The sequence below is a fragment of the Prionailurus bengalensis genome, chromosome D2, assembly GCF_016509475.1.
Source record: "Prionailurus bengalensis isolate Pbe53 chromosome D2, Fcat_Pben_1.1_paternal_pri, whole genome shotgun sequence".
Lineage (NCBI taxonomy): Eukaryota > Metazoa > Chordata > Mammalia > Carnivora > Felidae > Prionailurus > Prionailurus bengalensis.
This window is the reverse complement of record NC_057351.1, coordinates 59,708,200-59,732,586: the sequence shown is the minus strand read 5'-3', so window position 1 is coordinate 59,732,586 and position 24,387 is coordinate 59,708,200. Positions and strand designations below refer to the sequence as shown.

The 24,387-nt window shown below is 50.5% G+C and overlaps 2 protein-coding genes across 7 annotated transcripts in view; one reads left to right on the top strand and one right to left on the bottom strand.

Annotated features, from left to right (window-relative positions):
* Nucleotides 1-24,387, top strand: part of FBXW4 (F-box and WD repeat domain containing 4) — an 80,676-nt gene that overhangs the window by 49,447 nt on the left and 6,842 nt on the right. For 2 of the 6 annotated variants that reach the window (XM_043597310.1, XM_043597315.1), the window contains exon 6: nt 18,502-18,567. The exons of 2 other annotated variants lie outside the window; for them this stretch is intronic. In XM_043597310.1, coding sequence (XP_043453245.1) covers nt 18,502-18,567 — 66 coding nt within the window. Of the gene's footprint in view, nt 1-18,501; nt 18,568-24,387 lie in introns of those variants that run through there. 2 more of the 6 variants (XM_043597314.1, XM_043597312.1) reach the window with 1 other exon arrangement.
* Nucleotides 20,818-24,387, bottom strand: part of DPCD (deleted in primary ciliary dyskinesia homolog (mouse)) — a 28,500-nt gene continuing 24,930 nt past the window's right edge. Inside the window, exon 8 of the transcript XR_006299837.1 lies at nt 20,818-22,182. The gene's annotated coding sequence lies outside the window, so the exon portion shown is untranslated. The remainder of the gene's footprint in view (nt 22,183-24,387) is intronic.

Sequence of the window (24,387 nt, the reverse complement as noted above, 5' to 3'; positions counted from 1 at the left end):
CAGGAATTGCCCAAGCAAGGCATTGTTTGATGAAAGGGCCGGTGAGTCCCAGAGCAAGAGCTCCCCTCTGTGGGGAGAGGGGGGCCCATGTAGGTGGGGCACAGGACGGGGGAACGTGCAGGAGAAGATGGCAAGACAGAATCGAGGCCAGATGTGGCTGGGGCCAAGCCAGCTGTTCTGAGCAACAAGGTCGCTTGTCCCCTGCTGTTGGTCTGGACTGCTCCCAGACGGAAGAGGCTCTTTGAGGAGTGGTGGGGTGTAATGGGAAGGTCTGCGTTCATGTCTCTGAACTCTGGGTGTTTGGACTAACCACCCTTTACTTTGTAGACTCTTCTGTAGAGAATCACTTTGAACCTTTGCTGCAGGGCCTGAGGGTGGGAATACTAGTTCCTACCAGCCCAGGCCAGTGGAGGAGCAGGGTGACCATAGCATGACACTGTAATAGCACTGGGGGCTAGATCTTGATGTTGGATAAACACGCACAACATCTGACCCGACCATACCCTATAAGCCATCTGCTAAACTGTCCCAACTGCCCCCAGCTGTGGCTGCCCCTGAATAGAGTTCACCTGGGCTCTCAGACTCCATTATGTATGGCGACGGTGGTCAATGCTGGCATGCTCTGCATTGGGAGTGCAGCCGGGAGGCAGGGCTGCACAGAAAGGTGTGTGCTGTTCGTGGTTCAGCCTCGTTCGTCTTCACCGGTCCCGGGTCCCACTGGGTTGCAGTATTAGTAGTGGAGTAGAGTCCTGGAGAGGATCTGCTTCTGGGGTGTGCAGGCAGGGCTCTGAAGGTCTGAGTCCAAGGCAGAACGTTTAGAGGCCACAGGGACAGGACTCCCCCTATCCCCTACTTCTTCTTAAATGAATAGCCCTCCCGCCCGCTGCCCCCATTTCCTGTTTTATAAATCTATCAGAGATGCTACTTCACACGCTTTCTGTTGCTTTTTTTAAAAAGGTAGCAAACCTTGTTCTGTCCCCTCCTTTTACAGACAAGAAATGTGAGGTCCCGGGAGGTTGCAGGCTTGCTGGAGATGAGCCGGCCCGTGAGCAGCCAAGCTGGCACTGAACGCTGGCCTCCCGCGTCCCAGCTCCTGGACCTTCCCACGTGCCACAGCGATGCCTGCCTTGGTGCCTGCCCTGGCCTGTGTTCTGGGCATTCTCACCTGGCAACAGCCTCACCTCCTCATTGTCTCTCTCACCCAGGCACAGCTCATCTGTCAACCAGCCTTTCTGTTTCTGGTTCTCATTTTTTCACTCTTTCAAGAACTGCTTCTTTCTTTCCTGGCTCCGGATCAAGGCTCTCTGAAGGGCTGGTCATGAGAGGCCTGCAGGCCTTGCTGCTGCTGGCCGGGGGGTCATTTCCACTGCTGGAGCCCACATTTCTGGCCTTGGGACACCTCAGCGCTGACCCCAGATAAGGCCTGGGCTGCCTTCATTTTGTGCCTCTCTAGCCTCAAAGCCAGCCCCGAGCAGAGGGGCTGTGCTTCCTCTGCTTAGCTGGGTGGTAGGGGCTGCTGTGGCAGCACCAATAGACCTAAGTGTCTGAGGAGCCATGAGTCCCCCTGTCTTGGCCCCAGGAGAGTCTCTTTCCCTAAAGCTCCCCTGCTCAGAGGTGTCCATGAAGGCCCAAACTGAAATGTGAGCTCCAGCCCCGGGCCCTTTGGAGACAGACAGACAGACACAGCACTGTAGCCCTCCGGCCTTCCTCATTCCTGCCCAGCTCAGTCTACCACCCTTTCCCTGTTCTTTGCATCATAAACACAGGTCCTTGGTGCTAGGTAAAGGCCAACAGTATCGTCTTGCTTGCCTCCACCTCCTAGAAAGCTATCTGGGGCCACTGGCTCTGACTGGAAGACTCAGATTGGGTAGGTGATGGTGTAGGTCCCTCATCCAGGCCCCAGTCCCAGCTGCCCCCACCAGCTCTGGTCTAGCTCACCATGGGGCCCGATTCAGAGGCCTCTTTTGTTTGACTTGCACAGAGCAGCCTGGCTCACCATTCCCACATGCCGAAGTTTCCCTACCATTCACTGGGAAGGCTGAAAAGCCCTCAGCTAATTGCGTTGGGCTGAAAATTACCACTTCCCTGTGTTCCCCTGCTGCTGAGGACATTTGTGTCACTGCTGTATTTAGGGGGAACAAAGGCCCCCTGTGGGGAGAGCCCAGGTACGAATGTGGGATGGGGGGAGTAATTGCAGTCTCCCCAGGTGAAAGCCCCTGTTAAACTTCAGTAAGTCAATTAGGCTTTGGGGTGGGGGGAGGGCAGAGACCCCCATGATAAACTGTTCCCACCAAGCAATTAAAGAAAATCATTTTAGCTTTGAGGAGAGAAACTGCTTATTAGAAATTTTGTGGGACCCCCCCCTTCCCTATCCCTGCCCCCACCTTGGGATGAAACAACAAAAACGCCTTCCTCAATAGAAGTGTCTCTCCTCCTCCTACTCATTGTGTGGCCTGAAAGCGCTTACCGTGGGAGGGCAGAGGGAGGAACACAGGCCAAAGGGGGGAGAAAAATGGCAGGGGCTTAACACCTGGGCTGGCTAAAAATCACAACTGCCCCACAAGACTGGGTAGAGACTCCTGCAGGCCCAGTGCTTACCCAGGCTGTGTGGCAGGGTAGTGTGTGTGGGACAGGAATGTGTCCATGGACCTGCTCTCCTGTCCTCGTCAGGAGTGGAAACATCAAGTAGTGGCAGTGGGGGGATCTGTGTATGTGTGTGGCACCGTGGGTGCCCCCTTACCAAAGGGAGCAAACACAGGCTGTGTGTGTGCATGTGTGTGCTTACGTGTTCCTTCTCAGCAAAGGGTGGCAAGGCTAAGACAACCCAGCTGGGCATGCACCTCTTCCCAAGGCTGTGACTGGGCCCATGTTCTCTCTCCTCCCAGGAGCCAAATACCAGCACCTGGGAGTTGAGCCATAGCATAGCTTTCCGCCCTGGACAGTAGGCAACTGAGGACTGAATGGCTAGCAGCCATCTGCTGGCCCTGGGCTAGGGATGGGCTGGGGGGAGTGATGGATAGACATGCTAATCACCTTGTTCTTCCCCATGTTGCTTGGGTGGGGGCCGGGAGAGATGTGGAGACTCAGCAGGAAAGAAATCAGTGGCTTGGCACGTGCTTTCTTGGTATCTAACTTGGCTGATGTAGCTTATGGTGGAAGTCTCCAGTTGGCAACCTCCCCCACCCCCGATTTCTGATGAGAAACACAAGGTAGAAAGACCAGGTGATCTCATCTGGGGAAGATGGTGGGGAGGGCGGTAGACTTTTGAAGTTGATAATTTGGTGATTTACAGGTGCGGATACACGTGTGTGGCCACAGATCACAGGTAGCATAGGTACCACACGCTGCCCTGCCCCACATCTTGGTACTTCAAGGAGGGCCTGGTGGCGCTGATGGTGGGCATGGCATGGAGTCAGGTACTGCCCTGGCTTCGGCGCTTCCCTGTGGCTCATGATTATTATTATTGGAACATGATTCCAATGTTCCAAAGAGGTGAAATTAAACATCGTGGGGTTGACTTTTCCCAGAAAACAAATATGCCAAGTTATTTGCCTACCAAGGGGCCTTAGGAGGTAGAATTTGGTGCCTACAGGCTGGCAGTGGGGAGGTGAGGGCTGTTGACAAAGTCCTGAGCAGGAGCGTGGAGGTGAGGTTTTATGGAGAACAAGGGCTGGTTAGATTTTGGGGGTCTTGGGGAGGGTGTGGAAGAGCTCGGAGAGCAGAAGGAATGGGGGGCTGCTCACTGTGATGGGCTCCACATGGTGGCTGCCTGTAAGGAGATGCATCTTCAGAGGAACATGAAGCTCAAATACACGTCCTGTTTCGCTTCAGATTTTTTGTATGTATGGATAGGTATGTACAAGCCCACACACAGGTGTCTATTTACATAATCTATAGTGATGTGTTTGTAGAGTTTTTACATAACTGATGATCTCGTTTATTATTTTACGGTCCAGAATGTGGTTTTCCGTGATTGGGCCTTGGTTTCTTCATACCTAGTTTCCGATTTATGACTTTACATGGCTTTCTGAGCTAGGTCCAGGTTCATTAAAGAGAGTGTGAGGTTTTTGGGGACTTTTTGAGGTATGCATGCCATTGTTTTATTTCTGGTCTTAGCTTTTGAAGAAAAAGAAACTTTTGCCCGCTACGTGTGCATTTCCCGCTTGGTTCCTCCACTGTTTTGTGTGTCACTCAAAGGGGTCCAGCAGTGGGATATTTGAGTTTGCTCATCCGGCTGGAGTTTTTTCCACTCGGTTTGGGGGCCGTTAGTTTTGAGTCGGGGTGGGGGGGGAATGATAAAAGGAGCTGCAGCAAAGGGGTTGCTTGGGGTTATAAAGTTTTACGTGTGTGTGTGTATTTTCAAATGTTTAATTCTGAAAACTCTCAAACACAAAGAGAAAATAGTAGAATTAACTTCCACGTCCTTGTCTCCATCTTACCAATTGTTCTGGGTGCTTCTTTAATTCAGGTCAGATGGGTGCTGGGATCACATCTCTAAATGGCCGACCCGAGGGAGCTGGCACTCCAGGGGTCCCAGGCGCTGTCCCGTCAGAGGTGTCTTCTGGCCGAACTTGTGCTCTCCTTGGATAATCCAGTCCCTCAAGCACACCCTTATTATCTGTTTTGTTTTTTTGTTTGGTTTTTAGTAAGTTCTACGTACAACATGGGGTTTGAACTCATGACCCGGAGGTCAAGAGCAGCAGGCTCCATTTGACTGAGCCAGCCAGGCACCCTTATTATGTGCTCTTGTCCGGCCTGCCTCCCTCCCCGTTGCTGGGAGGGGGAGAGTAGATTTTTTTCCCTGGCCCTCTCCTCGGACCTTGGGGGAAGAGAGCGCTTCAGCCCCTGTTGAAGTTGCTGGCCAGCCTGTGCTGCCCTGTTCCATCTGCTCTCCTCGTAGACACACCAGCTCTTGATTTCGCGGCTGAGGTGTCCTCAGCCGGGCCTCAAGGTGTCCAGTAGGTGCCTGGCAAAGCCTGTTGCGCATCTGTCAGTGAAGAGCATTCAAATGGGGAAGAAGCTGGCAGCTACGGAACAGAGGCTATGGTGGGGTCAGGACCGATTGGTTGTAAGCAAAAGAAATCAAATCCACACTAACTTGAATAAAACTGGGAATGTTTGGTTCATGAAATCCAAGGGTAAGGCTGAACAGCCAAGCCCCAGGGGAACACAGATACAGGGGGCTCAGGAGTAGCTAGACCCAGGGGCCACAGCGCTGCCAGAACTTTATCCTTTTGGGGTGCTTGGCTTTGTTTCTTCCCGGACTTCCACTGCTTTCTTCTCCCTAGCTTACCAGCTTATTCTGGAGGCTGCCAAGAGCCCCTGAATTTAACGACTCCTAGTTTAAGTTCATGGTGAGTGACTGGCTTCCAAAAATCCCAGCTCAGAGACTCCTTGGCCCAGCTTGGGTTAGTTGCCCGCCCCTTGATCCGTTAAGGGTGGCTGAGGAGGGAGAGTGTGTAAGAACATGGGAAGTCGCTCAGGAATCATACGTGTGGAAGGAGGTTGTAGGGCTGACAAACAATAGGTGTCTACTATTTTCATAAAGGCCAAACTATGCTGTGACATCCAGCCCCGAAGTGTCTGTGTGAATGGCATCAGTATGTGGGTAGTGACTGAGCTCACAGCCTTGGCTACCGGCTCTTAAAGTCAGAATATGGAGAGAACTGTCAAACTGGAGCCTCTTACCTCCTCTTCCTCACATTATTACTGGTCTTCTGATGAGCGATTCCTCCTTTCTAGCTGTTAATGGTGTCCTTACAAAAACCACTTTCCTAAAGTGACCTGCACAGGAGGAAGGACCCGGCTACAGACACATGAGGTTGGACACATGAACAGTGAGCGGCTCAGCCAGTGGGACAGAGAGAGTCTAGAGCCAGGTCCTGGGATGGCACAGGCCTGACCTGGCCAAGCCTCCTCCAGACAGAAACAACTAGCAGGAGGCCCGAATGACCCTCAAGGAGTACAGTTTACCTCACGGAATAGAATGGAAGACAGACTCCTGCCTCTTCTCTCCTTAGTGCCATTGTCAAGAGGGCAGGGAATCTTGGGGAGGAGCAAAGTTCAGGTCAACATGCCTGGTGCTGCTAGCTAATCTGGGAACAGGGAGGTTCCTTGGAACTTCACTTTCCTGGAAAGGCCTGTAGTGGAAGTCTTGCAGGAAGGGACCTTGGTACCCTTACTTTTCTACTGTCTCTCGCTCTGATTATTCCACTTCCCCCCATAATGTAAGCCTCAGTCTGTATGGCAAAAGAGAGGACTCTGGGGCCCTTGTCTCCTGTCACGGGGAAGGAATGGACACGAGTCACTGGTTGGCTTTGCACACCAAGGTCTGTTCCTGGCCCTCCTCTGTAAGGGAGCCCTTCTTTCTTGAGGGAGAGTCTCTGCCTGCTGTGCACACAGACACCTCGTCCTCTCCTTTCCTCTTGTCATGAGTCCTACTTCTGAAGCCTTGCTGTGCATAATTTATGATGCATAGCAGGCCCTACTGACCTGTCGATCTGCATGACACCCCCTTCCTTCTCCTCAACTCCACCCACCCCTGCCCGGTAGCCTTCAGGGTAATGGCGGAATGTGCCACAGCAATCAGACAAGGTTGAGGAGTTTAGAGTTTCACCTCTCCTTCTCCTATCTTGTATTTATTTATTTATTTATTTATTTATTTATTTATTTATTTGAGTGGGGGAGGGGCAGAGAGAGAGGGAACGGAGGATCCAAAGCAGGCTCTGAGCTCAGCACAGAGCCCGATGCAGGGCTTGAACCCATGAACTGCAAGATCATGACCTGAGCCGAAGTCAGACACTCAGCTGACTGAGCCACCCAAGTGCCCCACTCCTGTCTTGTTTTGATGAAAGGCAAGAGGTCCAGGGATGTGGTTGGTGGCAGTGAATCCACAGGTCGACATTAACACCCTCTGCCTCTCTGGTTTTAGTTTGCTGGATGTCACTGTGGGACTCTTTCATTGGTGGGTCATTAGGGCCTCTCTTTAAGCCTTGCTAGAGTTATGAGGCCACTGGATGAGGAAAGGCCACACGGTCCTGTGGTGGGTTGTGTGTATGGGCTTCCCTGACCTTTGTTTTATCAGAAAGAACCTGAGAAGGTCTTAATTGTGCTTTGATGTTTGTCACATGAAAAAGACTGCCTCTCATTCGTGCTTGTGGAACATTGAGAATAAAAATAAGATCCACGTCAATTTCTTAGGGACTCCATTGCTGGGCCTAAATATGACAGTGGGTTGGGGATAGAAGGTCTTAGGATCATAGGTCACATAGGTTTCTCTTTGACCCGACCTTCTCTTCTTCTCTGTTGGTGTTATAAACACTTAATGCGCCTGCCAATATCTGGATCAGCTCTGAGTTTCAAGGGCCTTCTATGGCTTGTTAATGTGGGTATGTTTAGAAAGAATCAGATTTTAAAATAAACATGTTGAGTTTATGTCCGGCGTATCTGTGCAGTCTCTGGGCAAGCTCTGCTCTCCTGTCTGTGGAGCCCCTGTTCATCCTAATGGTTCTCATCGTCCTCCCACCTCATGCCCCTCTTCAAATGCCAGCCACTCACGTTCCTCAGCAAACCCGAACAAGCACCAGATCTGGTCTGGCCTCAGTCTCCCCCATGATCACCAGACCATGTGGGCCACCCATGTCCAGAAGAAGGCATTAGCAGCCTAGTAGCCCAGGCCTTGGGCCTAACCACTACCTCGATGCCAAAATGGGCCGCCTAAAAGGAAAAAGTGATATGTTTTGAAATTGGACATCTATTGTGTGCTTTAGGCTTAGCTGGTCATAGCAGCAACAGTTATTTGAGTACCCACCCCATGCAGGGCACTGCTGGGGGGTCAGCCATGGCCTTGGCCTCTGATGGGCCCCCAGTGGAGTGCAGAAGCTTGTCACTGACTTCTTTATAGAGAGAGTGGTCAGGATGCAGGAGTTTAGAGGAAAGGTTCTATAAGAGCAGGGGTGAAATCATGAAATTCTCATAGGCAAACTGTTCCCAGGACTTAACTGCTCAGAAGGCCTCCAGGTGAAAAGTCTGGGTCAGAGGGTGCCAGCCAGGTCCGGGATGGGGCCAAGAGACACTGACTGCAGTTTGTGGCAAATGCGGAGTTCCTCAGAATTCAGTGTGCCACCGATAGACCTCCCATCTTCCAGGCAACTTGAAAATGAATATTCTTACTACCATCTTCCTTTTAATTCCTCATTTTCTCTTTTGTTTTGTTTTTACATAAGTAATAGAGAAATATGTTCCGGTTGTAAAAAGTTCAAACACTAAAATACATAAAACATAAAATAAAAAGTCCCCTTCGGTTTCCAGCAGCCCATTCCCCCCCCCCCCCCACTCCTTTTTATAAGAAGTCTGGTATGTGTCACTCCACATCTTTTATTTGAAGCAAATAGATCATATAATTTAATGGTGTATGTATGTATGTGTGTATGGACACACGCACACGCACATTGAGTTTTACTTTGTTTTGGGCTCATCATGCATTTGTTCTACAACTTGAATTCTTCCTCTGTCCATGTGGTTCACCGGGCCTTTGCTGGGAGAACACACAACTTTAGCACGTTCCCACGGCCGCATTCTGGTTCACACTAATATGCGTGCCCCATAGCACATCCTGCTATTGATGGCCGCTTGGATGGTTCCTCGTGGTTTGTTATTATAAACAATGCCTGAGACGACACCTGTGTACTTGCCTGTTTGTGCACATGGTTAGGGGTTTTTCTAGGAAAGATCTTCAGAAAGACTTGCTGGATTGAGGGGTAAGTGCATTTAAAAGTTCTTAGATGCCGTCAAATTGCCCTCCAGTTAGGACAGTGTGGGTATATAGATACCCATGAACGATGGGTACAAGTACCTATTTCCTCTTAGACTTGTCTGTAGTAGATAAGAAGAGGTTTTTGTTGTTGCTTTTAAAGAAAAATTTTGCTTCTCTGTTGGGTAAAAAATTACCTCATTTGGGGAGTGGTTATAGAAGAGTGACTATAGTATGAGCTGGACTCGGGCCCACCTGGCTGGGGTCATGTTATGAGCCCCCCACCTGCTAGTAGTGTGACCTTGGTGCATCATGGATCCCCTCTGTTCTTTAATTTTCTCACCTGTGAAAGGGGATGGTACTGGTAGTTCTTACCTCATAGTAACTGTGAAAAAAACTTTTTCAAAAAGACACTTTTTCTTCTGGAAAATTTCAAAATATACAGAGGTACAATAATTTCCAACTCTTGGCCACTCCTGCTTCTTCAGTACTCCCCACACTCTCCCTTCTTTAGTTTTCTGAAGCAAACATCAAGCACAGAAATACATATTTCGATGTGTAGAAAGATGGTGATGCTTTAAAATTTTAATTACTATTATTTTATCTGGAAAACTATCATCAAATACATAGGAATGTTTTCAGGGTTAAATGAACAAATATATACATATAATGTGTTTGGAACAGTACCCGGTCCTCAGTGAATGGCAGGAAGTGCTCTCTAAGTGTATGTAGCAACATTCGTCGTTGGTCTAACTTGTAATTCTTCGGTTACTCAGAGATTTAACATTATGTCATGTTTTCTTGGCCACGTGTATTTTTTCCATAAATAATTCCTTAAAGATTTTTGCTCATTAATCTACCTGTTCTGGTGATTTATAAGATTTCTTTATATGTTCTGGGTATGAACGTTTTGATTGTTAGGAATACTTGGTAATTCCTTTCAGCTGATGTTTACAGCATCTTCTGTCGTGTGGACGTTTGGTTGTTTGGGGAGGAGTTCTGTCATCTTTACCTTTACGGTTTCATCCGAAGAATGTCTTTCCCACTCCAAGATGGTGAAAGTATCTTCCTGCCTTTCCTTGTGATACTTCTATGGTCTTTCATGTAGTTTTGAAAAATGTTTATCTCCTTCATCCGAGTGGAATTGAGGTCTGCTCTGAGGTAGTGCTCTAGTTTTGTTGTTGTTGTTGTTGTTATTTTTTAATGTTTATTTATTTTTGAGAGAGAGAAAGCATGTGTAAGAGCAGGGGACAGGTAGAGAGAGGGAGAGGGAGAGAGAGAACCCCAAGCAGGCTCTGTGCTGTCAGCACGAAGCCCAATGTGGGACTCGATTTCCTGAACTGTGAGATTATGACCTGAGCAGAAATCAAGAGTTGGACGCATCTCCAACTGAACCAGCCGGGTGCCCCGAGTTTAGTGTTGTTTCCAAACGTGTATCCTGTGGTGTCTCTACCCTTTAATGACTGGTTCACACTTAATCTGCTGCCTTTAAAAGTCACGTTTAGGATTTTCTAATTCCTTACGAATATATAGGTATGGCTTTGGATTCTTTATTCTAATCCATTGATCTATTTGTTCTAGCACAAACATCATACCGCAGCTTTAGAGTACGTTTGATACCTGGTAGAACAACTTTCTTCCTGGGCCGCCTGCCTGGCTCAGTCAGTGGCTCATGCGACTCTTGGTCTCAGGGTTGTGGGTCTGAGCCCCGCGTTGAGTGTAGAGGTTACTTAAGAATAAAATCTTTTTAAAACCCCCCAAACTTCTGTTGTTCTTGTAAAAATATTTCTTGGTTTTTCTTGTACATTTCCACTTCCAGATGAGTTTTAGAATCAATTGATTAAAAAATCTTGTTTGGATGGGACTATAGTGAATTTATGGATTAATTAAGGGAGAAGTAACAGTTTTATAATCTTGACACTTCCTATCCAGGAACACCGTAGATCTTTCTACTTTATTCAGCAATTCTATGTCCTTTAGTAAACCTTGATAGTTTTGTTTTGTTTTTGTTTTTTCATATGGGCCTGTCTTGTCTTTCGTTGGTGGTGTTTTTTGTTAGGTTTATCCTTGGCTATTTTACGGTTTTCTAACTTTTGTGTGAATGGATTTCTGGTTACATTTTGGTTGGTGATGGCTGGTATGTAATAATAGTGAACATCTGTAAACATTGTAATGTTTACAACCAGTCTATGCCTAGGTATCTTAATCATTTCTATTTAAAAAATTTTTTTTAACATTTTTGTTTATTTTTGAGAGATGGAAACAGAGTGTGAGTGGGAAAGGGGCAGAGAGAGAGGGAGACACAGAATCCAAAGCAGGCTCCAGGCTCTGAGCTGTCAGCACAGAGCCTGACATAGGGCTCGAACCCACAAACCGTGAGATCATGACCTGAGTCAAAGCTGGAGGCTTAACCAATTGAACCACCCAGGTGCCCCTAATTGTTTCTATTTTACAGAGAAAGAAACTGGGTTTTAGAGAGGTGAAATAATATCCAAGATCACATACTAATGAGGTGGTGGAACCAGGACCCCTAAGGCCGCACTCCGTTTCCCTATTGCACAGGGCATGCTAACCCCAGTATTCGTTGTGATAACTTAAAAAAATTTTTTTTAAATGTTTGTCTATTTTTGAGAGAGAGTGCAAGTGGGGGAGGTGCAGAGAGAGAGGGAGACACAGAATCTGAAGCAGGATCCAGGCTTTGAGCTGTCAGCACAGAGCCTGGCGCAGGGCTCGAACTCATGACCTGTGAGATCATGACCTGAGCCGAAGTCAGACACTTAACCGACTGAGCCGCCCAGGCACCCCCGTTGTGATAACTTTTAGTTCAGTCTTTTGGATTTTCTCAGACAGTTATATTGTCTCCAAATAATGGCCGTCTTGATCTCTTCTTTTCCAATGCCTCTTGTCAGACACACAGCGGTGTATTATGTCGTTGTTTCTCAGTAAGTCTGACCCAGCCGACTTTTCCTTTTGCGCTGGAGCACATTGCCGTTTCTTCCTCTCACGATCAGATGGGGCAGCTCTTGTGTTTAGAGGCCGTGCAGATGGAAAGTAGAGCATAGAAGCTCTTCTCCCTGCAGCCCCCAGCACATCTTGTTAAACTCAGATTGTACAGTGAGTTCTTGTTTTTGGTATCCTTAATTTTTCCTCTGTCGTTAATTCTGTCCTTCCATTGTTCGCGTTTCTAAATCTACTTATTGAGTGGAGTGAGTTCCTTTTCTGTCACCTGGGCCAGGATCATACATCCTTGGTCAGACTGAGCTTTTACCATTGGCGGCAAGTTTTTGAATAAAATTTAATATGAAAGATGGGAGGCATTTCCCAGCTGTTGGACTGCACTCATCCATGGTGCAGCGGCAAACTTGCTTTGTTGGAGTTTGTTAGAGTGGCAGTGGGAGTGTGAACACTGGAGCCCAGCCTCTGGGTGCTCTGTCTAGAACCTGACCTTCTAGGTGGCCACTGGCACCATCCTGTCCCGATGCACGTGAGCTCAGAGAGGTTTGGGGTGTGTGTGTGTGTGTGTGTGACTGAGGGGGGGTGTTCCAGGCCTCTGCCAGCTTTGGGAGTCAGGAGTTGGTCTTGCTCCCTGTTCACCAGTACCTAGTTGGGATAAAGAGGCCAGAGGAGGCCCTCACTTCTGATCTGGGCTTCCTGACTAACCTTGGGCTACTGGTCAGTCCCAAAGCTTCAGTCCGAGGTGTGTCAGGGCCACCGTGGCTGACACCTGCTCTAGCAGGAGGCTCACTGTTGGGTCCACCTGTTCTTGGCCATGGGTCTGTAGACAGGAGTGTCTGGTTATGTTGTGTTTTCCCTTACAAGGCATAAATAATGTTTTTCCCTGTAAAAAGTGGCACCTGCTTATTAAAGAAGATTGGAAAATAAAATTTTTTGCAGAGAGCCCGGCGTGGTGGGGGCTCGATCCCACGACCCTGGGATCGTGACCTGAGCCAAAACCAAGAGTCTGATGCTCAACGAACTGAGCCATCCAGGCACCCCTGAAAAATCAAATTTAAAAGAAAGAATTGCTAATTACTGCCCAGACATAATCACTTTCAGTGTCTTAGTATGTTTCTTTCCACGCTTTCCTTTTCTATCTCTAGGCTTTCAAAAAATAGTTGTACGAGGCTGTTTGTTCTTGACTTTTTTTCTTCTAATAATATCCTAAGACTGTTGCTTGTACTTTGGGAGCATTATTTTAGATGACTGTGTAATATTCCATTAAGTCAATGAGCCATCATTTATTTAACATATTTTTGGTCTTGACCCCTTGAAGGCCTCCTTTCTTTGTTAACCCATTTTGGTTCAGTCATCCATGAAGCTGGCTAAAGTTCTTTTGAATTTATATTTTCTGTCTGCACCATTTCTTTGAGGTGACGGTATGCCAGTTGCTCTGTGAAATGGATCTTCTTTTTCTTTGCTTTAAACTTCACTCCTTCAAGCTTCGGCTAGGCGCCTCGGTCTCCTTATCCTTTGGTTTGATGAACAACGTTGTATTTCCCTTCCCCTCCCCGACCGTACAGCTTTAGTTTGGGGCGCCCCCCAGCCTTCATGGGCAGGCGCTGCCGTGGATGGTAGGCCCCACAGAGGGCTCCTGCTCCATCACTGATGTCACCCTCAGCTTTCTGGTCTGCATTCAGGAGGACGTGTCCCCAACTGCAGTGTGGGATGTTTGCTGGAGAGAAAACAAGATTTCTTGGCCTCTTTTTTTTTTTTTTCCTTCCCAGACACATATATTTCCCTTCCCCTTGGGTGGCCTGGGGTGCCCCGTGGCCTGGACCTTGGGAACTGGCTGCCTTATACTTTCACCTACCCCAGCCTGTGTCTGTCCCCTTCCCGACTTCTGTTGACCTCCTGTTCCCACCCCACTGGTCCCTCCCTCACCATGCTGTCCCTGCACTACTGCTCCTGGCCTCCCCTCAGCGAGTGAGTTTGTGTGACCTTCGCACTGCATTCAAGCTTCGGGACTTAGCCGCCGTAATGATGTCAGTGGCACAGGTTAGCAGATGGCGGCCGCAGCAATGAGACCTGACATGTTCTAATGACTCCCTCCTTTCCACCCTTGCCGGCCAAGCCGGTGGAGGGGCAGGGGTTTCCTTGAGGCATTTTAGGAGGGGGCCAAGGGAAATCGGGGGCCCCCAGGTGCCGATGAGGCCTGTGACCTTTGCTGCTATAATATCAGTGTTTCACAAGCAGGGCGGTTCGGGAGCCCACTTGCAGCCCATCAAAAATTGATTTAATTGCAATTTTTCCTCCAATTAGGAGCAGTGGAGCCTGACTAATTGGAGTAATAGAGAGTAATAAGGCTCAGATAAAAAGCCTTCCTCGGCGGCCTTTGTATCTCGTGTCAGTGCCTGTCAGAGGTCAGAGAGCTTGCATATTCTATTAGGCAGCCCGGCCTTCATTTGTACAAATTAGTTTACCCAACAGTAATTAAAATGCCAATGCGGGTTGAAGAGAACTGAATACACTTGATGGGCATGTTGGTGAATGATGTGACAGCTCTGGTGGCCTCCCTTGCCAAAGTGTGTCAGCCCCGGCTCGGAGGCGGCTGGGGCCTGGGCCAGCTGGGTGGCTCCAGGCCAGCCGCGGGGCACAGCTGCTAAGCACGCCACTTGTGCTGCCTCCGCAGAGCCACTCAGACTCTCCTTTCTTCTCCCGGGTGGGGCCATTTGTTCGGTTGTCCATTTGTTCACTCAACAAGGGTTGGAGTTTTCAGTGTGTGTCAGGCACTGTACGAGGTGCTGGGGACAGAACGTACTGGGCAAGGGTAGGTTCAAATTCCAGCCCTACTAGTTCTCCCTGTGGGAGCCAGAGCAGGGTGCCTCAGTTTTCCCATCTGTAAAATAGGGAAAGTGGTACCTGTACAGAGTTCCAATGATTAGATGGGATGATGTTTGTGAAACCCTTCCTCAGAACCTGGCACATAGTAAGTGTTCAATAAATGACTGATGTAATTAAGAGGGCCTGAATGAAGGTAGAGGCAGCAGGACTCTATTTTTCACCCTGCTCATGCCTGAATAATTTTCCTTCCTCCCTTTCTCCTCTCATCTTTTTCTTGTTATTTTCTGTTCCTCAACTTGAGCACCTGAACCCCTAATTCTCCTGGCGTCTCTCTCTGATGTGGGACTCCCATGTCTGCTTCTTGGGCCTGATGATGATCTCTGTGGTGCCAGGTTTGCTTGAGCTCAGACCAGGGGGCCAGGAAGGTAGGTTGGGAACCTGGACAAGGTCTGGGGCAAGATGAGAAATTGGAGAGGGCTAGCTTCTGATCAGGGCTTTCTCATCCAAAGAGAGCAGAGTTTATAGAGTCAGAATGCCTCTTAGACCCTCAAGCTGAGAGCGTGGGTGTGTACTTGTGCAAGAGGGTGTGTGTGTGTGTGTGTATGTGTGTGTGTGTGTGTGTGTATTGATATTAATTTGTAGGTACTGTTGGTACTTCTCATCTATTATCTGGTTGTGGTGCTTATGAGGGATTCCACTGCCAACCAACGATGTATGACTGTCGTGTGTCATTCAGTCCAGTGATTTGGGAATTATTTCTTTAAGAAGCAGAGGGACCCCTTCATAGCCCACATGACTAGCTTCCCCAGCCTGGTTGGCTGTGAGCTTGGAAGGCCCTTGCAGTCTGGTGCCACAGACTTGTACCGAGTACCTCTTTCGGGCCAGGTGCTGTGCTGGGCACCAGAGGACACAGGAGCCCCCAGATGGTCCATGATCTCAAAGGGAAGATGGGGAAATAACCCCCCAAATGCCCTTTGTCCCAAGGACAAGATCAAGTGTGGTAGGGACCTGGAGGAAGGGTGGTCATGTCACCTGAGGAGCCAGCAGCTTCTGCCTCTGTCTATTCACAGGTTTGCCGTCCCCGTCCCTAGGATACCCCCGAGAAAGAGAGGGAGTGAGGGCAAAAGCCATTTGCATTTTCTTTTCTTTCTGGGGAGAGCTGGCTTTTTCAATGACCGCAGACTCTAAGCGGAGATTGTAGCAAAGACCTTTTAATGGGTCAGACTCTGAGTCATCACTTCGGGGGCGCCCCTGGCGGGGTGGTACCCGTGTTCGCCGAGGGCATCTCTGAGCATTCCAGGAGAACCTTTGGCCCGCGTGGCACAGGGCCCGGCACAGGGAGGGCATGGGGAGATCTGGTGCAGGACGACGGCGGGCTGGCACGCGTGGCGTGGGATGGCACTACGTGTGGGCGAGACGGCGTGGTGGAGGCCGAGCTCGTGGGGGCGGGAGGCCTCCTGGGGTGCACATCCCCCACCCCACCGGCCTCCATTTGGAGCACCTTTTCTGGTGGGGCTCCCGGGAAGCGGACGAGTATGCCGAAGGAGTTCCTGAAAACTCGTAGAAATTTGGCCGTCACTTCATTTCCCTTTCTGTGCAGTGGGAATAATCGCTTCTATTGGGAACTTGCTGTGTCATGTGAGGCATCCTTTGGGTGTCCCGGGACAGTGAGTTCCATCTCCTCCCACCCCTGCACCAGGTGTGTCCTGCATTCGGGCAGGCTTTTTAGTCTTCTGACCTTGAATGTGGCTGGTCTGTGGCTCTTGCCTTCTGCTTTCTGAAGTCCACGGGAGCTGAGAGGTGAGGTGGGGAGCAAGTGTGGCCGCGTATAGGGAGGAACAGTGCGAGGTGTGCGGTGCTGTGCCCGCAGCCAGCTTCACCCTGAGTCCTGGCAGTCCCCATGGTCGGGGTGTGCGTCCTGGTGTGTGTGCCCAGCAGGACCTGGCTCCAAAGCTGCTTGACTGTTGCTTACAGGGTCCGTACTGAGTGTTCAATTTGATTATTCTCTTAGGTCCTCATGCGTGCTGGGGGGGGTGTCTCTCTCCTTCCCCCTCCTCCTCCCTGCACTGCATAGTTGGGCAAGGGAAGGGGGCAGCTTTTGGAAAGAAACGTTTCTGGGCGTCGTGTCCAGACAATCATGAAAGGCCTTCGTGGGGTACGAAGGTGAGAGGCAGTCCTCCTGGTGGGAGATAGACCCGGCTGGTGACAGGGGGGCAGGAATGGAGGACGGGAGTCCCAGGAGCAGGTGTTGGCAGGCCCGCCCCAGCCTTCTGGGAGGTGCTCCAGATGCTTCCTCCCATCTCCCTCCCTCTCGACTTACTTGCTCACTGAGTCACACCTGTGGCCCATCCGAGGCCTCCTTGAGAGATGTCTGCGTCCGTGCTGGCGCGCCTCACCTGGCCCGCACTCCTCGAAAGTCTGAAGAGCCCAATTGCCTGCTTGAATGCTTTCCAAGTGGCTATTATGTTTCCAACCCAAGGTAATTGGCTTTACCAGTTATTAATGGATTACCCTCGAGAGAAAAATGTTGAGGGGAGGGAGGTGAGGACAGCACCTCCTGGCTTTGTAGCTTGGGGCTTCAGTGTCCAGTGGCCGCTTTCCAGGCTGGGAGTCCCTTGGGGCATGATGGAGTGGCTGTTTTGGCACACCATTCCGGGTGAGCGGTTGCTGGCACTCTAGTGGGTCGAGAGGAGGCTGGGATGATGGAGCATGTCCCTAAGAAACTCTTGGCTTGAGGCATGGAAGCCCCAGGGTGGCTCGTGTGGGCTTTTTAATCAGCCTGGAGTCAAAAAGCAGACACCTGCTCTGCCATTTTTATTGTAAATCGGTGGGTCGGCCAACGCCTGCCCCGACCTCTCCCCCATCGGCGACCGGCAGGCTGCCTCCCGCAGCCAAAGCCCCTGGCTTCTTCAGAGCCCTCTCTACAGAAATCTGTCCCCCCACTGACCCGCTTGGGACGAGAGAGCCACAGGTGCTGGGCAGGGCCAGGGAGGATGGGCTGCTGCCCCACACTGCTAAGGTGTCATTAATCTGTCTGCTCCCCCCACCCCCCAGCTCCAGACATGTAGGGACCTGCCCTTCCCTGCCCCAGGGCTCCCGAGTGACACAATCATTTTTGACTCTCTTGCTCATGGTTAGGTTTTTTTAGCCAGGCTTCCTGCAGGCTTCCCTCCCTCACCCCCACCAGCAAGTCCCCCACAAAGGTGGGGTCTGGCACGCAGGTCCCAGTTCCAGTCCCGGTGCTCCGGCCGGCCTGGCTCACCGTGCGGAACCTGCCCGCCAGCCTGGGGCCTCCACCTAAAATGAAACTCTGCAGATGGCACGTGTTGAACTTTCTAGGGGTTTAAGAGATCCTCTGGGAAATGGGGTGTGTCCTTGTCCTCTAAACTGCCTGCCTGCCCGCCGTCCCACTCCACGGCAGCGCCAGCAGCCTGGGCCTCCACTCTCTCCGCACCCTCACATCCCAGCACGTTACCCATCTCGTCTTCTCATGTGTAACTCGCTTCTGATGGTTCCCTCTGGTCAGTGTGGTGCCATCGTACCCACCCTGCGCTTGCACATTACAGGTGCCCCCAGCTCTTAAAACTGTCAGTCGTGCCCCCCACCGCCCTTACCTCTGACCAGGGCATCCCCTTCCGGCACCCAGCAGCCTGTTCCCAGGAGACCATTTCTGCAGCCCGGCAAGCGTGCTCTGTCTTGACCTGAGGGCTGCACGTCTGGAGAAGTGCTTTCCTGGTGGGCAGAGACCACGAGACCCTTCTGAGGGGCGAGCTCAGCCGTCCTGAAACCTGGGGGCCCCTGGGAGGTCGTAGCCCTCAGCGCTCTTCCGGTCGTCTCCCTGCGGCCTCGGCCTCGGCCTCTCCGATGGCCCCGCAGCCATTTCTCTCATCCTGTCTCACCTCTGTGATCCCCTTCTGCCACAGGCTCTGACAAGCCAGCCCTGACTCCACTCTCCTTTTGTTTGGCAGCTCTTTTGTGACAGGGACGGCCTGTTGTGGGCACTTCTCACCCCTAAGAATCTGGGACCTCAACAGGTAAGAGATTCCTGAGCCACCACGGCTTCCTATGGGGTGCGGCTAGAGCAGCCAGGGAGGCAAAGCAGAGAGCTGGCTGGGCCAGCCCGGACTCCAGTGGGCCACCGAGTGGTCCAGGGGGAGGCTGGGAAGAACCCAGCGGCCCGACTCACTGGCAGCCTGCAAGGTGCGTGCTCTCTCCTGGCGTCGTGAGAGTTAGCCTGAGGAGACTGTTGGAAGTAATTTATAATAGGTCAGTAATTCCACTTAGAAATCAGGGTAACAACAATTTGGATTTACGATACTTTTTCTCTGAGGAGTGCCCGATTATGTGGCTACATAAAATCCCATCTATCCTTGGAGATGATTTTTCTAAAATAAAGAACTTTGGGAAGCGGCCTACAGAGCCATAAAAAGAATTACGCAGAACAGTTAAAATACGTCCAGGTTTTATTCACAACTCTCTGCCTTGGTAAGCTCGACACGTTCCCATCAGATTGTCTGCCATTCTGTTGGATTTTTTTAAGCTTTTTATTTTGAAATAATTAGAGATTCATAGGAAGTTCCAAAAATAGGACAGCAGGGTACCTGTGTTACGTTAGATAATATAATAAATATAAATTTGATATCAATTATTTATAAGTAATTTCTATATTATATTATGTTATATTATATTATATTATAATCAGAACCAGGAAATTGACATTGGTATAATCCACAGACCTTTATTCAGATTGCACTCATTTCTGTGTGTGTGTGTGTGTGTGTGTGTGTGTGTGTGTGTGGTTCTTTGCAATTTTATCCCATGTGTTGATTCACGTAACTACCACAACAGTTAGGATACAGAACTGGCGGATTCCTCACTTGCCCACGTATAGCCACACCATCTTCCTCCCCTGCCCTCTTAAACTCCCTCGTCTCTAACCTCTCGCAGCCACTTACGTGTTTTCCACCTCTTTACTTCTGGCAGCTTGGAGGTATTATATAAGTGGAATACCTTTTGTGATTTGGTCCCCACCCCCGTTAACCCAGCATAGTTCTCATGAGAGCCATAGCACTCGTCCTATGTATCAATGGCGCCTTCCTTTTTATTGCTCAGTAGTATTCCCTGGTGTGGACGCCCCAAAGTTCTCTCCCACTGAACAGCATTCACCCACTGAAGGACATTTGGGTTATGTTCAATTTTTTGACTATTGCAAATTAAGCTCTCGTGAACATTTGCATATAATCTTTTGTGTGGACACATGTTTTCATTTCTCTGGGATAAATGCCCCAGAGTCCAAGTGCCAGGTCATTTGGTAAGTGTGTGTTTAATTTTTTACCTGTCAAACTATTGTGAATATCTTTACCATTTTATAATCCGACTCCAGGGTATGAGAGATGTAGTTTCTTCCCATCCTTGACAGCATTTGGAATTGCCGCTCTTTCTTGTCTTAGCTATTCTAAGAGGTGTGGTATCTCGTGGCTTTAATTTGAATTTCCATAAGAGCCAATGACATCTTTTCGTGTGTGTATTTGCCTTCTGTATGTTCTCTTTGGTGGAATCTCTGCTCATGTCTTTTGGCGATTTTCTAATTGAACAGTTTGCTTTTTCACTGGTGAGTTTGGGGAGTTCTTTATATATTCTAGAAATGAATCCTTTGTCAGATATGTGGTTTGCCTCTATCTTTAAGTCTGGAGCTTGTCTTTTTATCCTCTTAACAGGATAAAAGACCAAAGTTTTACATTTTGATGGCGTCCAAATTATTTTTTTTTTGTCAATTGTGCTTGTGGGGTCAAGTCTAAGACCGTCTGCACCTGGCCCCAGGTCCCGTGCTCTGGTTCAGCACCGTGATCTACAGCAGCAGCGAGGATGTTCTGTTCTTGTCTGTCTCCTGCCTCAGTGACTCCAGCATGTCTCCTTTCCTCTCTGTATCCCCAGGAAAGTGGTACCCATCTTTTTGCCCCCTGAAAAATCCATTGTATTGTCAGTCTTTCCAAAAGATTTTTTCTTTAACATGTGAGCTGTTTTAGTTAAATATGGTTTTTTCTACAACATTCTCTTTTTAAAAAAAATTTTTTTTTTTCAACGTTTATTTATTTTTGGGACAGAGAGAGACAGAGCATGAACGGGGGAGGGGCAGAGAGAGAGGGAGACACAGAATCGGAAACAGGCTCCAGGCTCTGAGCCATCAGCCCAGAGCCTGACGCGGGGCTCGAACTCACGGACCGCGAGATCGTGACCTGGCTGAAGTCGGACGCTTAACCGACTGCGCCACCCAGGCGCCCCAAACAACATTCTCTTAACGGTCATCCAACCACAGGGATAGGAAACTCGCAACTCTCCCAGACACCACATTACATCTTTGGAGAGCCCTGAGAGTTATCACACCTGTCCTTCATCGAGAGTTGACCTGCTTCCAGGGGCTATGATTCTAGGCAAGAAGCAAGTTGAACCTTGCCTCCGAAGACAGGGCTTTAAATATCTGAAAACTTTGGTCCTGTTTCTCCAGTGTCTTCTCTTTATCAGGCCGAAAGTCTGAGGCCCTTCTGCTGTTGCTTATACACATAGTACATCAGTTAGGGTGCTTTTGGCTGGAAGTATTGAGGGCCTACTTCAAAGTGGCTCCAACAATAAAGAGATTATTATTATCGTAAGTGACAAGGAGTCCCCAGGAGCTGGAAGCTTCGCTGGTTCCAGGATTAACGGGTGCAGTAGCTCAGCGAGAGGCTGAGGGCCCATCTTCTCAGCTTTCCGCTTTGCCCCCTCTGTCAACGTGGGTTTTGCCCTTATGCTCAGGCTTGTTCACAAAAGCTCTACCTGCTCATGAGGCAAAATACCCAGAGGGAGAAAGGAAGGCAGAGGACTTGTCCCTGCCTGGGTCTCTTTTTAAGATGGGGAGTCCTTTTATAGGAGCCCCCAAGCAGACTCCTCATATTGAGTGAGCCAAAAGTGTATTCCGTTGCTCACCCTGAACCAAACCGTGGCAAGGGAAATGGAATGACCAGTCAAGATTGACCTGGGTCTGGGGAAGAGCCCAGCTTCCCCCACGTGCATAGTGGCAAGGAGGATGGGAGCGGTGGGCACAGAATCAGATTTGGGTCAGCAAGAAAGTAAGTGAGGAATAGCTGGGAGGGTGACCCTACTGTGTGGGTCCCACACTCGTTTTAGGACCATTCTCACCTGAAAGTTTCTTGCATTTATCTGGTTGGATCCCTCTTGAAATGGGATGTTCGTAACTGAGTACTAAACGTGCCGGGTGTGAGATGATGAGTGGCAGGCGCTATCCCCTCCTTATTCTAGATCTTTTGCTTTTGTTAGTGTAGCTGATGGTCACATCATACTGTTGTCGGCACAGCTCAGCTAAAACTTCCAAGGGATCCTTTGTCCTGTAGCCTCTGGGACATTGGAGCGCCTGCAGTCTGTGAATGTTGTTCCGTGACTCCCCTGCCAAACTCCTGCCACCGGCAAACTTCTTGCTTCTGTGTGGGGCTGAGGCCAAGGAACCCCTCCTCTGGTGTGTGATGGGAGGCTGTGAGGAGCTACGGAGGGCACACAGGCTGTGTGGTCAGACAGACTTGGGTTCTCGAACTAACTCTGCCGCTTCTTAGCTCTGTGATATGGGTGGGGGGCACTCTGGGCCTCGGTTTCCACATCTGTAAATGAGATTTAATGATCTCTACTTAACAGAACTAGTATGAAACCAATTGCTTTATACAACAGCCCATACGGTGCCTGTCCCCCTCCCTTTCTTTTTCCTCCCCTGCGGCTGCCTTCCATAGTAGTACCTTAGAGTGTATAGACGCTCAGCTTTTTAATTCTCCAAATAACTGTGGCCTTGTGACCACTGGGGGCGGAGTGGTCCTGCTGACCTCATGGCCTAGAGAAGGCCCATGACACGAAGTAAGGCTGCAGGTCACAAGATAGGTGTTTCTGCCGAAAAGTCCGTTTTCGTCCTGTAGCCGGACCTCGTGCCTGGCGACCTCACTGGCTTGCGCTCGGGGTGGCGAACGGGCCGGGGGTGGGGTGGGCGCACCACCGTGGCCCGGCTTTGTGTCAAAAGCCGAGTAACCTTTGAGGGCCTCTTCTGCCTGGGGTTTCCTTGGTGGGGCTACTCCTGGGCACAGATTTATGGCCGGGATGTAGTTCTAAGCCACCAACTCCTTGAACGGCCCTCTCTTATGAAATCCCTAGTCGTCACTAACCCCAAACACTGGGTCTTTACAGAACCCGGGAAGAACCCGAGTGATCACAGGCACAGGACGGCTGCGGCCGGGATTCTGACCGGAGCCAGATGCATGCCCTGGACAGCCTGTGGCAGGGCCACCCTGGGCACCATGTGGCTTTGCCTTCTCACTGGCGCGCAGACGCCCCTCCTCGCCACTGAGAGGAGCCGGCCGTGTTTCCATAGCCTTCTGGTTCCCAGGGGAGCCCGGAGGACTGAGTGGTGCGGGGCTTGGAGGAGAGATGCCCCGGTGGAGGCATCTGCTTTTGGTGGGAGGAAGTGGATGGACAGGGTGACTGTCTGTAGCTGTCTTTCCCAGAGAAGCCCAAGCAGATAATAAAGCCATGTAGAAAATAGGATTAAGGTAATGAACAGGCAGGACAGAGTTTGATCTTTCAATAACGCCAAAGCCTGACTGACAGGCCAATCTGGAAGGTGGGGCAGCACCGCCCGCAGGACTAGGTGGCGGGGCGCTGTGCGGGGCTGGGGGGATTCTTTGCTTTTAACCTGTCACCACTGAAACCTGAGGAGCACCGGGATTTTCTCTTTTATGTGTGTGCTGTGGCTTGGGCGGGGGAAGGAGTGCTCCGAGCATCCCCCCTCTGGGGCCGCCCTCAGGATGATGGCGGGGGCTGGGACACAGCTGGGAGGTGGAGGTGCCCTGCTCCGCACGTCTGCTTCCTGCTGCCTCTCAGGTCCCCGCTATCCGGGAGCTTAGGCTGCTTCCCACAGTGCCTGGGGACCCCTTCAGAGTTACCCGGGCTCCCTCAGCCCTTCCTTTCATCAAGACCCCTCTGGACTCTGTTCTCCCTACGAGTTAGGGAGGGGGGGGTGCGGGCTGGAGCACACGGGCTCGAGGGCAGCCTGGCATACAGCCATCGTCTAGACGGCAAGGAGCTGGACCGTCCCTCTCCTTTCTTCTCTGCCTTTCTTTCTCCTGGAGTTGGGAACCGTGGGCCGGGCCCAAGGACAGGGAATTTCTAACCTGTCTAAACCAGGCAGAGAGAAAGATGGAGTTCTTGACCCAACTTGGAGGTGCCAGAGTGTTCCTGCTTCCAAGGGTAGGTGGTCTTTGGGCCCAGGTGCCGGCTCCAGGGGCTCCATCTTGACAGATAGTGTCAACAGCCAATCCCTGAAGTAACCTTCGCCAGGCCCTGGTGATCCCATCAAGGCCTGAGGTACTAGGCCAAAGCCGTCCTGTTTCTGAGCCTGGTACTCTTTGCGTGCATTTGAGCAGAAACCTCGGCTAGGTGTCCCGGGGAAGGTGTTGTCTGTGCGGGGCGTACCTCACAGCTGCTGAGAGGCCTGGGAGGTCTGCCTGACCTGACATCTTATACACCCCTCCTCTCTAGGCTTGTTCTTGCTATAGGCTGTATGTTTCTGCCAAGGGCATCTGAGCTGGGTCTAGCACCAGGATGGAGAGGCCCGTGATCCCAGACCTGGACATATCCTAGTGGGTCCAGCCATAGTCCTGAGCCAGTCTCAGGACCACCGGGCAGGGAAGGGGCTAGGGGTGGGCTCTGGACCTGGCTACGCCTAGGGTGCTGAGGGTTCGAGTCCTCAGCTAGGCTCTGTGCTGCCCTGTATGCGTGTGATCATGCGTGTGCCCCTGCGCACATCCCTTATCTCTCCTTCT